The sequence below is a fragment of the Cydia amplana genome, chromosome 10, assembly GCF_948474715.1.
Source record: "Cydia amplana chromosome 10, ilCydAmpl1.1, whole genome shotgun sequence".
NCBI classification, from domain to species: Eukaryota; Metazoa; Arthropoda; class Insecta; order Lepidoptera; family Tortricidae; genus Cydia; species Cydia amplana.
The window spans coordinates 2744039-2760134 of record NC_086078.1 but is presented as its reverse complement, the minus strand read 5'-3'; the positions used below and the strand labels follow the sequence as shown (position 1 = coordinate 2760134).

At 38.1% G+C, this 16096-nt stretch overlaps 1 protein-coding gene across 2 annotated transcripts in view; it reads right to left on the bottom strand.

Annotated features, from left to right (window-relative positions):
• LOC134651432 (max dimerization protein 1-like) overlaps window positions 1-16096 on the bottom strand; it is a 436769-nt gene that overhangs the window by 25376 nt on the left and 395297 nt on the right. For both annotated transcript variants that reach the window (XM_063506538.1, XM_063506536.1), the window contains exon 5: window positions 8921-9137. In XM_063506538.1, coding sequence (XP_063362608.1) covers window positions 8921-9137 — 217 coding nt within the window. The remainder of the gene's footprint in view (window positions 1-8920; window positions 9138-16096) is intronic.

Below are 16096 nucleotides of genomic sequence, written 5' to 3'. Positions count from 1 at the left end.
ATTTGATTCAAACTCTTTTCATTGTTTCTTAGAAGCAAATAGCAAAATATGCCCTTTTATGGGCCCGATTCGGATTTTGTAATAGACATCTACTAGATATCTTTTAGACGTCACCAAGATACGATAACGATATGTTTAAGATCTAACCTGTCAAATTTGACATTTCCGCGATTCTGCGATACTCTTGAACGATTTTCACAAGATATGACTTAGAGATCCAATTCACATCTAATAGATATCTAACACTATCTAACGTAAAAGTGACATTGGTTGCCCGAATTGAGCTGCAATAGAGAACTAGTTGAAATCTAAACTATAACGTATCTAGAATGGATCTAGTACGTGTCATCTCTTGTAAATATCTTGAAGTTCGAATACGGCAGTTGGTCTTATTACGAACATGTTATTAATATTAACATTTCACAAGCTCCCCAGGCAATTTCACAAAAACTTTCTTACATGTTCCAAGGATGGAAGACAATTTTTATTTAATGAGGAGAATTTTATTTTTTTTCTATTGGATTTTCTTCATTTTTGTCTCCCTGTAATAAAACTGCGCCTGGGGCCTTTAATGGCGTCTGTACCATCGCCGGCACTGTTAACTGTACATCGGTGGACCTTATGCCCTTTGTAATAAGGTCCACCGATGCACAGTTAGGAGTGTTGCTGTCTGTACAGTCAGCAGCACAAGTTGCTAAGCGGGCCCGGTGTTCAAAATGATCTTAACGCGACTCTATTTTTATGAGAATAAGAGCGTGTCAAGGTAATTTTGAACACCTCGCCCGCTTAGCAACTTTTGCTGCTGACTGTACGCATGATGAAAGGACAACCAAAGTCGGCTTGCACCAGAAGCATGTATGTAGCTTTAATTTAAACAAATATAAAGATATTTCAGTATATCTTATACCTTTAAACGAGCAATTCTTGTCTATTTATTTATTTATAGGTATAATATATATATATTTCGGGGATCTCGGGAACGGCTCTTAACGATTTTTCGATGAAATTTGCTATATGGGGGTTTTCGGGGGCGAAAAATCGATCTAGCTAGGTTTTATCTCTGGGAAAATGCGCATTTTTGAGTTTTTATATGTTTTCCGAGCAAAGCTCGGTCTCCCAGATACTTATTAATTTATATAGCATACTGTAGCATGTCTACTTAAAACGCAAATGAAAAAAATTGAATAAATTATTTTGATCTGTTCCCTATACTTCGTTATTTAGCATTAGAAAGAAGGTAAGCTATCTTGACGTGTCTTTTTATCAAAAAACACGTTTGAAAAATAAGTTGCAGCAAATATGTAACAGTTATATAGCATATATATATAGTTATATATTGGTCTCTACTTGGTCAAGCATGATCACAAGCTGACCTAAATGCACACATGCCGATGGCCAGCGAGGCAGCGTGCCGAGCGACCCGGAAAAGATTTACAGACGAATATCTTTGCTTGATTTATGGACGGGCGCCATGATCACTGTTATTATAAATGAGATAATGGTCTTATGATGTATAGGTATGTATGTGCGGATGTGTTTCTAAGGTGTGCAGTGAGCCGAGATTGGAGGGGAAATTTGTATCGATTTAGATCAATGTTGTATAAGGTCAAGTAAGGCAAATGCAACTATGGGATTATTGCGTCTCTCCGTTCTTTCTCGAATACGATTGGTCGAAACGCCCTCTACTTGGAAATGAAACGTTGCATAGTAGAGGGCGTTTCAACAAATCGTATTCGAGAAAGAACGGAGAGACGCAATAATCCCATAGTTGCATTTACCTCACTTGACCTTACCTAAGTTTCTACCTAAAGTTAAGTTAGACTACCTAAAGGTTGTCTGGAAGAGATCGCTCTTTAGCGATAAGACCGCCTGTTGTTTACCTCTGTCTTCATGTATTATTTGTGTTTCCATGTACATTTATTCTGAGGTTGTGCAATAAAGAGGATTTGTATTGTATTGTATTGTTTCTGAACGCCATTACGGCCTTCAAGACACGCCAAGACAAGGCCTGAAAGAAACAATACTTGATAGTAAGAAGGTTATTTTCACTGCATTAATAGTACATTACATACCTAGGGAGGTGAATTCGTGAATGCTCTAGATCGCAGGTGTTTATATCGCAAATATGCGATCTGGGGCTTGACGAATTACCGCCCGTGGTTTGTCTAAAGTTTTACGTCTTGCCTTGGCCAGGAAGTGAGATTTTCTCCTCGCGTAGCGGGGGGAAAAACCGTATGTAGCGAAAGAGGCGCTTGCGAACAGAAGACCCGCCTAGCGTTCATAAAATTAACGGGCGCTTTAGTTTTAAAGGTTTTTATAAATTATGTGATTGTTAACTTAAGAAAAGCTTTTCATAAAAACGTACCATAAGATACGAAACTACAAATCGTTCTATCCTATTTTTTTTTATCTGTTAAGTAATATTTTCCACGGCACAATATTCAGCGCTAGTATTGAATCACTACATAGTATAAAACAAAGTCGCTTCCCGCTGTCTGTCTGTCTGTCTGCCTGTATGCTTACATCTTTAAAACTACGTAACAGATTTTGATGCGGTTTTTTTTAATAGATAGAGTGATGCAAGAGGAAGGTTTATGTATAATTTGTTAACCCGTGCGAAGCCGGGGCGGGTCGCTAAGTACTATATAAAACCCATGACATTCTATAAGATTAATTCTATACTCTATAACCTTAACCTCTAGTGTAAATTTCATTCGATAGCGTGAGGAGCATTCGCGTTTGCGTTATGTCTATTTTTTGTATGGGATTTTGAACAGCGCGCCAAGCGGGACGTTTTGGCAACTCATAATCCCATACAAAATGACACCGCGTACGTCACGTTACGCTATGGAATGAAGTTTACACTTACTGTTCATGAAGTTATTAGGTACCTAGAAACGGTATAGGTACTTAAAATTCGTTCCGTTTACATTCTAATTTAAATTGTGGCTGTAAATTTATGGCTTGAAGGGAATAAGTGTGAGAAAAGTTTATATTTCATTCAACTTTACACAAAGGGAAGTAAAACCTTATCAAGTTCTTTGAACAAATGAACCGAAATTAATGAAATAAAATATAACTCGTTTATTTCACGAAAATAATAATAGGTAGATTAGGTAGGTATTGCTTATTTAAATTTTCCATTAGTTGTATTACTATTGACTGTTGAACAAGGTAAGTGGTTTTAATATTATCACAGAAGAAATAATAGTACTAAGATTCACTCTCTAGCAAAACGCGTCTATTACGACAGATATGACCGCTAGGTGGCGCAAGCGCGATCAGGCGTCCGTTCCTTAGCGGTGCGCGGCAACTACTATGGCTAGACACCAAAATTGGTGTGGGCCGCACGTACTTGTAGGTACTTGTAGCGACGCGACGAAATCGCGGAGTGAGCCACGCCTGATATTATCTGTATGTAGACGTGTCATGTCATCATAGAGAAATAACATTGATATAGTATAAAGAACTGGATACCCAATCAGCCGCCAAAAATGGCCCCACAAAAGTGATGTCAAAACAGATCATGCATTACTTTTTCGTTTAGTCTTGTTTGAAACGCTCAAATGTGAAGTTGTCAACAATTACGAAATGTGCCGTTAAAATATGTAAAAATAACAATGATAAAACAAGGAAAAAGGATGGAATGTATTTCTTTCGGTTAGTTCTTTGGATAGCATTACATAATTTATGTAATCTGGTGGTAATTTTATGGTTTTGAATAAATTAATTTGTTAGTACCAAAGAAGGGATGTTAAGGAACAAAAATCTAATGAGTCGATGTGAGGTCAATATTTTTTTATATTTTTATATGGAATTCATAAGAAATAATATTATGTTTAAATTCAAGATTTCCAAGAAAACCTATGCGACGTGCAAAGTGGACTGCTATTTAATTATAGCAAGAGATAGGGGTGATGCAGTTTTAAACAAGGCAAAACGGCACTTGTGTGTTCGGCCCATTTCCCTGTTTCCGACATATACACCACCAATAAGGGCTTATATCGACTAACTGTAAATGCTAAACCTGTCGGAACACAATGACAACCACAGGATTTTTTTTATAAAGTATAGGTAGACTTTATAAAAAAAATCCAATCAGTATCTAAATGTCCCCGTGCTATGAGTAAATGTAGATCTCAAATACACAGTTATTTAATAAGTAGAATTTATTTCAAGGAAATTAGTATTTAAAGACGTATACTTACGAATTAAAAATTTGATTTGTTTGAATTTGAACCACGAATTAATTTTATTTGAGCTCCCGATTAAATTAAATTTGTTTTATTTATTACTTCAATTGGTTTTCCTGTACAGTAATACATATTAAAGTGTACCAAAGTGACTCCATTCGTTCATTATTCTCGTTTGACGTTGTTTGACGTAAATACGTTACGTTTAGTGCCATCGGACTAAATTTTTTAACAGTGTTGGTACTTATGTTTGCAAATTTGACACTTAATGCTTACGACATTAAGCTCTTTTCTGTACGAAACATTTATCTTGACTCAAAATTTACGTAAGCGTTTTTATCATCAATGCAAATGGTGCGAAACGTCATTGGGATCCACATTTTTTGACGTTTTTGTTCTGCTTTGTGTGTCTATTTCTTTTATATTAAGTCAGTGAGAAATAAGTACCTAAAAGCATTGCTCACTCCATACATAGTTAAAACCCACTTATAACAAGTTTTAAGCGAGCGTTGGGAAAACTTAAACGTTTTACCATACGCCCCGTACTACTTATTATTTAGCAGGAAAACTGATGTACTTGACTAATTCCTCCATGGTGTTATACTGTTTTACGCGGTAGTTTGAAGAGTGATGAACTTTTGTACAAAATTCCTATTAAATTCTTGTCAAATTACGCTCCCGACCCGTGGTCCAACCGCTATGTCCAACTGGTTGCACCCTTGCACCACGGGTAAGTAAAACTATCCGTGGTTCGACTGTCAGAATATTATTATCAAAGTATAAATACCTAGTGAAATCATTGTCAAAGCTCATTCTTAAGCAGTCTCATTCTTAATCTACCCACGTTTTATTCGCAATAAAAATAGCAATATATCCTTAATATATTCTAATTTAAACAAGAGGCAACCGGCCCGTAATGACCCCCGCGCCACATGAAGCGGCCCAGTGACTCGCCTAATCTCTTACTATTTACACTATAAACGCCCTATTTACATAACAATATACACTAATATCACCCCAATATCGCTGTAATAAAGGCGATTTTTCCAACAATGCCTAAAGGATTTATGAATGCGTCTTGGACACTTAAATTGGTAAAGTTAATGCATAAATAAGAGGTAACAATATAGGCCGGGCCGTTGTGGCTTGTATAAAGCTCCTTGGTTAGAGTTTGCACTTTGTCTAAAGTAACCATTTTAGAACCTTACTGCATTGTAATAAGGTCTCATAAACTTTACTATTCAATTCCGTCAAGAAAACCCTTGGTAAGGCGCTTTCAATTGTTTTTTCATTATGTAGTAATGGTAAAATAATCGTGAATGTGCATGAGACATGAGATACTTTTGTTTACTTTAAGGTCTTTCATTCTAGGTACCTCAAAGTAGTTTAGGTCGTAAAAGTATGTGAGTTATCGATTCTGAAAGACCATAACCAATTGTATTGTGATTATAATGAACATAACGAACAACAATTTCGGTACCTAATAATTGCACCTACTATATCGGGTCCCACATAAACAATATCGTTTATGTGGGACCCGATATAGTAGGTTCAAAAATATTTGGTCATCACAAAACGTTTTCTTGACATTTAAATTCTTCGAAACCCTTTCTATGAAATCAATATTTTGTAGCGGTTTATGTATTTTTTGTGCTGATACCGGAATATCAATTGTCTGCTGAAAAACGGCTTGAACATAGCTAGCTTGAAAAGATTTTATTCTACAACCTCTAGATGTAATCAAAAATCATAATCAGATATTCTGACAGACAAGAGAACACACAGCCTAAACCGTTGAAAATAGAAACTTGAAATTTGGGAGGTCAGTTTGGATGAAAAGTGACTGGCGAACACGGGTAAGTGTGGAATACGGACAAGTGTGGCTGGCCTTCATATTGGGACCTGTTTTCATATTGATTAGTGTTTATTGTGAGTTCATACATTTGCCAGGTACTTGCGTTTAGTAGCAAATGTATTGTACAATGTAATGTACCTTATGTTATGTAGGTATATCTATTAAGAACTTCTATTCGATATATTTATCTTTATATTTTTCTTTAGTGTATGATATCAACTTATTTCAGTTTATAATTTATATTCTACTTGAACAAAGCTAAGTAAGTGTGGAGGTTAGAGGCTAGTTTTATTATTATTATTAAAGCCTTTCTTATACGAACTGTTAACATTTCATTTAACCATCATATGTGTATATATATTTCTACATGCATGTTCGTAAGGTCTTTTTGACCTAGGCCTCTTCCGAATCGCCTTTTTCTAATATATTTAAGTATTTGTCCAACATTCTCTTCCATTCTTGTCTATCTATTGCCCTTTCTTTCCAGTCTTTTCCTATTGTTTCTATTAGGTCTTTTTCCCATCTTGTTTTTGGTTTGCCCTTTTTTCTTTTACCAATTTTTGGATTCCAATTTGTTGCTACTTTTGTCCATCTGTTGTTTTTCATCCTGGCGATGTGCCCTGCCCAATTGTATTTTTGTTTCAGTATATGTATTGCCGCATCTATAAACCTTGTTCTTCTTCTTATCTCTGTGTTTCTAACTCTGTTTGATAATTTTATGTTAAGGACACTTCTCTCTATTGACCGTTGACATACTTGAATTCGTTTGATGATATCTCCTGTGAGTGACCATGTTTGACTGCCATATGTAAGACAGGGTAGAATGCATGAGTCGAAGGCTAGTTTTTTAAGTTTCATTGGTAGTTTCTTCTTAAATATATCCTTCATGGACCAGTACTTCTTCCATGTCTGTCCAATTCTTCTTGTTATTTCTTTGTTTGTGCAGTCTGTGAAAGATACCTGTTTTCCAAGGTATATATACTCGTCAACATATTTCAGTGATGTATTCTCTATCTGTATAGTCACTTTTTTTGAGTTGGTCATAACTTTAGTTTTTTCTTCATTCATTTCTAAACCTACTTGTTGACTTTGTGTATTTAATTCTTGTAGTAATATACTGAGCTCAGTTGCACTGTATGCTAATATTACCAGGTCATCTGCGAAGTACGAAATATATAAAAACTGCCATATAAACATAAGTTTCCACGCGACGCCGACGCCGCACAAGTGCTGCGCTGCGACGCTCCGCAGGGTGCGCGACAGCCGCCACACTGCCGTATTCGAACTTTCAAGATATTCACAAGAGAGGACACGTACTAGATCCATTCTAGATACGTTATAGTTTAGATTTCAACTAGTTCTCTTTTGCAGCGCAATTCGAGCAACCAATGTCAATTTTACGTTAGATAGAGTTAGATATCTATTAGATGTGAATTGGATCTCTAAGCCATATCTTGTGGAAATCGTTCAAGAGTATCTCCAGAATCGCGCAAATGTCACATTTGACAGGTTAGATCTTAAACATATCGTTATCGTATCTTGGCGATGTCTAAAAGATATCTAATAGATGTCTATTACAAAATCCGAATCGGGCCCACAGTCTCCTGGCCGTAGTGGCAGGGAGATGGCATAGTGTATTAGTTAGGCACTGGACCTCCCAACATCTTAGTTTAGGGACTAACATAGTAATTTAAGTCTATTTGTAAGTTTGTAACTAACTATGGATTGAATTGTCTGAAATAAATGATTTTTATTTTATTTTATAAAGCAGAGCTACTCATATATCTTGTAGAAATCGGGCTGCATCCGGCATTCGTGTGCCCCCGGCAATAATGGCTTATGTTGTTGGATTTACATAAACGCCGAACGACGAGATTCGCCGCTAACGCCAGATAATCGCCTTCTGAACAGTTTAGCGGTGCTGCCAGAGGCATAGTTTTGATGTGGTTATCGCTTTTATAAAATAATGTGTTTTTAGAGTGTTCATTCCTTTGCTTCATAATATAAAATAATAAATACTTAAGTCACTTTGAAATTAAATCAGTAAGAGACACTAACTGTTACCGACACACTTAACTTTATCTTATCCCTCATTGCAAACGTTAAGGGGCCCACTGATTACCAGTTCGCCAGACGATATCAGCCTGTCAGTTAAACGCAAAAGACAGATCCAAACAACTGACAGGCTGATATTGTCCGGCGAACTGGTAATCTGTGGGCCCCTTTAGGTACGCTGGTATCAAGAACTTATAGGATTTGAATATCTTTGTTGTAGTCATAAGCCAAATTTATCATATGTTAATAGTAGGTATACGTATCAGGTAAATAATCCTAATGACATGCTAGCAAAAAGTTTTACAACATATTTTCCTAAAAATTGTGTTACGAATACTATGTATTTACTCCTAACATACAATATATATACATAATACAATAACATACAAGTGCTTCTAACAGCATATCACGAGTCACGTAGCTGACGTAGCGCGCGAAATAGACCACTCATCATCTTGGATAATGTGAGATCTTGCTCAACCAGAGGCGGGATCTTGCGGCAAGATTATTGCCCAATTTGACACGCACACTATTCTTGACAATTTGATTTACTTGATACAGCTATAGCCGCATATAGTAACAGTCTTCTGCGAGGTCCTTTTCTTACACTGTGCCCCTTCGCGCGACGCCTCTCTTGGGGCGCGAGGCCGTGGGCGATGGCCCACTTCACCCACGCCTAGCTACGCCACTGCACCCCTAGCACATGATTTGCGCGACAGTATCTCGCGGCGAGATAGACTACCCGTCCCTATTTTATTAATATAGTAAGAAAAAGACGGTTCTTGCTAGCCCGGCTGATAGTCTAAAAAGTACTCACCGCTCTCGGAGACACTAGAAGGTGACCGCTCGGCCGTGGACACGCCGGACGAGCTCTCGAGCGACGAGCAAGAGTCCGCGCGCGTGTGCGTGAGCGACTCTGAGAGCCGCGCTGAGGGCGAGGCGCGCAGCTGCGCGAGCCGCCGCCGCAGGTAGCGCTGCTCGCGCGCGAGCTGCTCTCTGTGTGACGCGTGCCGTTTTTCCCGTTCTTCTAGACTCTAGAACAAGGGATAATTAGCTTTTAGATTCATACTTTCTAGATTTAAAATGGTTTTTTAGTCTCGTCTCGGCAAGTATTATCGATCCTGAGACGATTAAGCGCGATTGTCAAACACGTTACATTTATTTATGTTTTTGTGTTTCGGTGATAGCTAAGTACATGTTACTATCCCGCGTGACATATATAACCAAATAGTAGAAAAGAAAAGGATCTAAATAAATGCCCTAAATGACTATTGGCCAGAAAGGGACGGCAGTAACGATATCAGCTAGCCATCACCATCGTTACGGAGACCACGTAGCGCATAAAAGCCATCGGCCATCGTCCCTTGTGGAGGGCTGTCAGTTCTGTCTATGCCCTATATTGAGTCGAAATTATCCGTCCGATGGGACTAAACCGAAGTCAGACCGAAGAAACACGTTTTTACAGGAGGTCAATTCGAACGTTTCGATATCTATAAGGTATCTATGTGTTTTTCGGTACTTTAAACAAAAAAAAAAAATATCAGCCCTTTATCGCCCACTGCTGAGCATAGGCCTCTCTTCTAGTACGGCACTTGTCCCGGTCCTGAACTAATCTCATCCAGAAGTGACCCGCAATCTTCCGGATGTCGTCCACCCAACGAGCCAACGGACGCTAGGTGCTTCTTTCATCCGAAAGTGGCATAGTTGTGTCAGGCGTGTCTCACTCCGCGATTTCGTCGCTTTGCTACAGGTAGCTAAAAGTACGAGGGGTATTCAAAATATTCTCGGTATGAGAATGAAAACAAACAAGTACGAAAAGTTTGATATTTTTATTTTTCAATATACTCCCCCCCTATGTTCATACACTTAAAAGATCGATCAATTATTTTTTTTTAATCCCTCGTAAAAATATTTTTTATCTTTCGTGTAAAAATGCTCCTCCACTGCCGCCTTCAATGCTTCATCGTCAGAAAATTTATTTCCACGCAGATCCTTTTTAAGATTGGGGAGCAAAAAGAAGTCGCTGAGGGCTAAGTCCGGACTATACGGTGGATGAGTAACAGTTTTAAACCCACATTCAACAATAGCTGCCTTGGCAATATGAGCAGTATGGACGGGGGCGTTGTCATGCAGAAGCAGAATACCTTTGGTTAACTTTCCTCGCCTCTTTTCTTTAATTACATCCTTTAATTGACGTAGAATGTTAGCGTAGTACTGTCCTGTGATATTTACACCTTTTTCTTTATAATCGATTAGTAATACTCCTTCACAATCCCAAAATATCGTGGCCATGACCTTGCCAGCTGAAGGGATGACCTTGAACTTCTTGGGATGAGCTGAACCCTTAATGTGCCACTGCATGGACTCTTGTTTACTCTCTGGGTCATAATGATGAACCCAGGTTTCATCTCCAGTAACTATTCTTTGCAGCACCTCATCAGGATTTTCACCGCACAGGTCAATAAAATCGGAACAACAAGCTACACGCATGTCTTTTTGAAGCCGAGTCAGCATTCGCGGAACCCATCTTGCACTTACTTTTGACATATTAAGATGGTCATGTATAATATCATGTACGGTACCAATAGAGAGATTGGTTACTTGTGCTATAGATTTTACCTTCACTCGACCATCTTCCAATATAAGTTTTTCCACTTTATCAATATTTTCTTGTGAAGTAGCTACTACAGGCCGGCCAGGTCTAGGGTCATCTTCAATACTCTCCCTTCCGCGTTTAAACTCGCTTGACCACTTTTGAATGGTAGATAAAGAAGGAGCAGACTCACGGTAAACACAATCCATTTCCTCTTTTATGGTTTTTTGATTTTTACCCTGTTTTGTCAAGAATTTTATCACGCATCGATGTTCTAATTTAGTTAACATTGTCAATTCGCACATGATGTTCATGTTTGTTCAGCAATTGCAGAAAAACAAAAGACCATCTCGGTTCGAATTATACTTTTTTTGAATGTCAATGAATAAACCTTAGCGGCCAGTAACGAAAGAAATTTTAGAAGAGGTCGTAAGATATCAATACCGAGAATATTTTGAACGCCCCTCGTACATCCGTTACGGCCCCAATTTTGGGAAAAGCCATAAGCCGCGCGTGGCGCTGTCGCCACCACCTAGCGGCCATATCTGTGCTGATCGTAACAGACGCGTTTTGTTAGAGTGAGTCTTCTGTACTTAGTACTATTATTTATTCTGTGGTTGTGTTCAATATACTTACTATTACAAACTGCAAATATTTGCTATATTGCAGACAGGGAAATAAGAACCACGGCTGTATGGAAAAGCGCTTTGCTCTCCTCTCACCACAAAAGTGTCATTTCACGTATTCTTACCCAAAATTTTTAGCTTGTTCAGTATAAAGACCACACGCGGTAACCCTGCCGTGTGATAGCTCGTATGATATATTCGCGTATAAATCTGCCGTCTACTGACCACTGTCTTTTATTTTACCGCGGCTTATGGAATAAAGGTAACATTCGGATTCAGACTGCCAACGTTATTGCTGCATTCGCTGAGCGATATGGCTGCCCACTGCATTAAAAAAATAAAAAAGTACCTATACATAGGTAGTCAAAGCCTGACCAGTAATATATGATCATTGTCAAGAGGGCGCTGTTTTTCTCGTGTATAGGGTGTCAGTTCAATACAGTATGAAAAAAATAATTCCAGTGAAAATTCGCAACATGGCGCGTGATCTAGATACGCGGCAGCATGTCAAGCCAAGTTCAAAGGAATAAAGAACCGGCCACGCAGCGGCCGTGAGTTATCTATATATATAAATGCAAGTGTCCTGACTGACTGACTGACTGATTCATCAACGCAGAGCCGAAACTACAAAAGATAGAAAGTTGAAACTTGCACAACAGGTTACATTTATAAAGTGTACAAGAGATAAGAAGCGATTTTGAGAAATTCAACCCCTAAGGGGGTTAAAAAGGGGATGAAAGTTTGTATGAGGTTCAAGTTTTATTTTAAGCTAGAAATTTGAAACTTCGTAAAAAGATATATTATTAAAATACAAGAAAACTAATTTCAGCGTTTTTGAAAATTCATCCCCTAAGGTGGTGAAAAAGGGGTTGAAACTTTGTATGGATATCAAACATTTTTTCGAACGCGGGACTTGAATCTTTGTATTTGGGGATATTATTAGAAGACAGGAAAAGTAATTTCAGCGTTTTGTAAAATTCGTCCCCTAACAGGGTTAAAAAGGGGTTGAAAGTTTCTATGGGGTTCAAATTTTATTTTAAGCTAGGAACTTGAAACTTCGTGAAAAGATATATTATTAAAAGACAATAAAACTAATTTCAGCGTTTTTGAAAATTCATCCCCTAAGGTGGTGAAAAAGGGGTTGAATGTTTGTATGGATATCAAACATATTTTCGAGCGCGGGACTTGAAATATTGTATTTGGGGATATTATTAGAAGACAGGAAAAGTAATTTCAGCGTTTTGTAAAATTCATCCCCTAACAGGGTTAAAAAGGTTCAAATTTTATTTTAAGCTAGGAACTTGAAACTTCGTAATAACGTATTATTTTAAAACGGCAATTAACTAATTTCAGCGTTTTTGAAAATTCATATCTCAAGGTGGTGAAAAAGGGGTTGAAAGTTTGTATAGGGTTCAAATTGTATTTAAAGCTAGGAACTTCAAACTTCGTAAATAGGTAGTTAGGTAGTAGGTTTTATTAAATAGAGGACATGAAAATCTTCTAACGGGGTTGAGAGGGATTATATCGAGTTCGTAGGTTGTGAAAGACAAGTCTCACGCGTTGTACGTATAATATTAATATTTAACAAATGATCAATCAACCGTCCTACTGCAATCTTTTGCTGCATAATGTTCTAAGCTAATGTAGAATATATAACCACCAATATACAAATCCACGCGTACGAAGTCGCTGGCAACAACTAGTATCATATATTCCTGGTCAGGCTTTATATTACACATTAAAATTACAAATAAAAATTGCTGCTGTAGTCAAAATTAATGTTGACGCCCGGATTTTTGAGCGGCAGCAAATGTCAAAAAGGTAATTTTATCAAGACTTACATTTACCGTCCCTTGCACGGTGCAAGTTGCACCAATGCTGCTGTAATATTGCGGTGATACATTGCAGCTAATATCAAATAGTCTGGGCTTTATTGATTTTCACATTAGCATCAGCAATGTCGCGCCGCAATACAGTAGCAGTAACGCTGTTGCAGTCTGATCCCGAATAATACCTTAACGAATATTTTACATCTCGCCTCTGATTTATACGGGAAGCGATAGATGTTATAAAGTTTGAAAATTATGGAAAGCAGCGTAACGCTTGCTATTTTCCACTAGGGCTCATTTAAACGATGCGAGAACTCGCTTGCGAGTTTCATTACATTGCGGGTTTTGATCGGTCGGTTGAATTGGACGTAACCAACAGTCCACAATGTAACTTAAATCGCATGCGAGTTCGCGCGCCGTCTAAATCAGCCCTTACGCTTGCAAATTCGGACGTGGCACATATTGCGTTGCGGGAGGTTTGCGAGCGTGTACCGTTGGTATGAGTTTCCTGTGTGTTTTGCCAATTTTGTCAGTATGGTGGTCAAATGACAAATTCAATACCATAAAATCAAAGTAGATGTAAAAGGAAGTCACTTAGTTCCGTTCGTTTCATTAACAATGTACAGTTTGCATAATTTCAGCTATCTAATAGACAATCATGTACAGTCAGCAGCAGAAGTTGCTAAGCGGGCGAGGTGTTCAAAATGATCGATGATAAGAGAATAAGAGCGCGTTAAGGTAATGAACACCTCGCCAGCAACTTCTACTGCTGACTGTATGTACCTATTTTGTGTTGTAAAAGTAAGTAGGTAGGTATCTACGGAAATAACTTGAGTCAGTGACACTATTTTCCTTTTAAGAGGTAACAGGAGTGGACATTTCTCCATACAAACGTACTCGACTGTTTCCTCCGTGGGGTTTGAAGCTACAGCAATGATTTTTTCAACACAGATTAATATTGTCAATATTTGTGTCGGACCGTTTTGCTTTTTTTGATATTTTTGTTTTTTGAGGCGCTAGAGCCCTTTATAAATGGCCAAAATGGCCTAATTGACTATGCCGCAATGAGAGGCGTGGTATTCAAAACTGATATCAATTAGCCAAGAAAGCAAAACGGTCCGACACAGATAATTTCATAATCATTTAGATTTCCAAATTTGGTTACGATTGGTTAAGTTTTGGAGGAGGAAACAGTCGAGTACGAAACCTCGATTTTTGAGATTTTTACGAAGGATTTTTCGCCTTGTCCTTATCGCACTAGTTTTAGGAGTCGCTTCCGTTAGGGAGACGGGTATATTTACCTAAAATATTTAAATCTCTGCTCCTGTTTCGTCTGTCTGTCGTGAATATTTATGATTTTGGGAACCCAAAAGTACCAAAGTACAAAACATGCGTCGGAAAGGTGAAAAAAAAAATACATATAATACCGTATTTAGAACGCGCAAAAAGATCTACTAACTCGGTTAATTTGTTACATGTCTAACATCACGTACGATTTCCAAAAGAAATGAACGTACGAACAAATGGAAAAGAAAAATAAACGATCAAACGTCGCGATATTAGATCCGGAGCGAAAAGAAGGCATATAGTCAGAATGGGCCGATGCCATGAAACATGAAGACACGGGAAAGGCGTACCGTTCAGCCGTTACTGGCGAAGAAAAGCTATTAAACAAGATACACCGTTCACACCGTTGACTGATACTTCGTAAACCTTATAATAATATACGTAAGGTACAGCTATAGTCAGGTACCTATGAGTGTTGCTACTACAGTGGAACATCGATAGTTGTGTTAAGGTGCATTGGGATAACTTTGGAAACGGGGTAATTTTAACAATCACTGATGTTTCACTGCCTATCCTGTGCCATCTTTGTGTTTATGCGTTTTGTACAATAAAGAGTTTATACACGGAGTTAATATTTACTAAATCAGAAGTAGTAAGTTGAAAAGACCCGTCATGATCGCTTACCTTCTTTTTTATGCTAAAACAACGAAGTATATGGTCAGGTGACAAGCAAAAGTCACTAATTACTATAAAATATTTAAACAAAAATCAACCTTCTTTTCGTACTAATTTGGTTCTGGTTCACTATGGCTATGAACTTGTGGAGGTACTTAGTGACTTTTGCTAGTCACCTGACGATATAGGGTACCATACCTAGGGTCCATTATTTTCAATGCGATAACAACTCTTACTTATTTTTTCAGTCAAATATGGTCTCATCAAGGCTCGAAATAGAATCAATTGCCATGCAAAAAACGTCTCTTATTTGTTTATCCAAATCGTATTGAGTGACATAAAAGCCCATAGGATTGTACGACCCGCATAAAAGCTATGTATCGTAGATACGGCGGCCGATTCTGTGATAACGATTTGATATGGTTTTCATCTTATTTTGATAGGACCTTGAGTCAGTGTGCACTGTTGCACCAATCAGCGTGTGCCGCTAACGCTGATTGGTCCTCACGCAATGCGATCAGTCGTCTCATAAGGTATCTCTCTTGCACTCATAGGTGCGCGTGAGTGGCTTGATGACATTAAGTCGTACCAAAATACCATCAAAAACTTAACAGATTGTTAAGAGGGGGCTGACGCGAAATTGAAATTGTATATTGATTTTTTTACGGTTTAATCAAGGAAAATTGTCATGTAAAAATCACACGTAAACTAGACTATACGTTTGCAAGGGCAGAATCCAGCCAACACCTTAGGTACCCAGTATAAGGTTAGTATAAAAAAGCTAGTGCTATTTGCTATAGCCGAGGGATCTGACGAAAAAAATTCTAAACAGAACCTATACCTTCAGAATAATGAGATAAAAAGTGAAAACCCGCTCGACGGCCAAATCTTCCGTCGCAAGTTTCGCGCGGCGCGCCTCGTCTTTTGTTTCCTTCTACTTACTTCCTGGCTTTACTCCCCCTCTTAAATCAGAATTGGCCCCA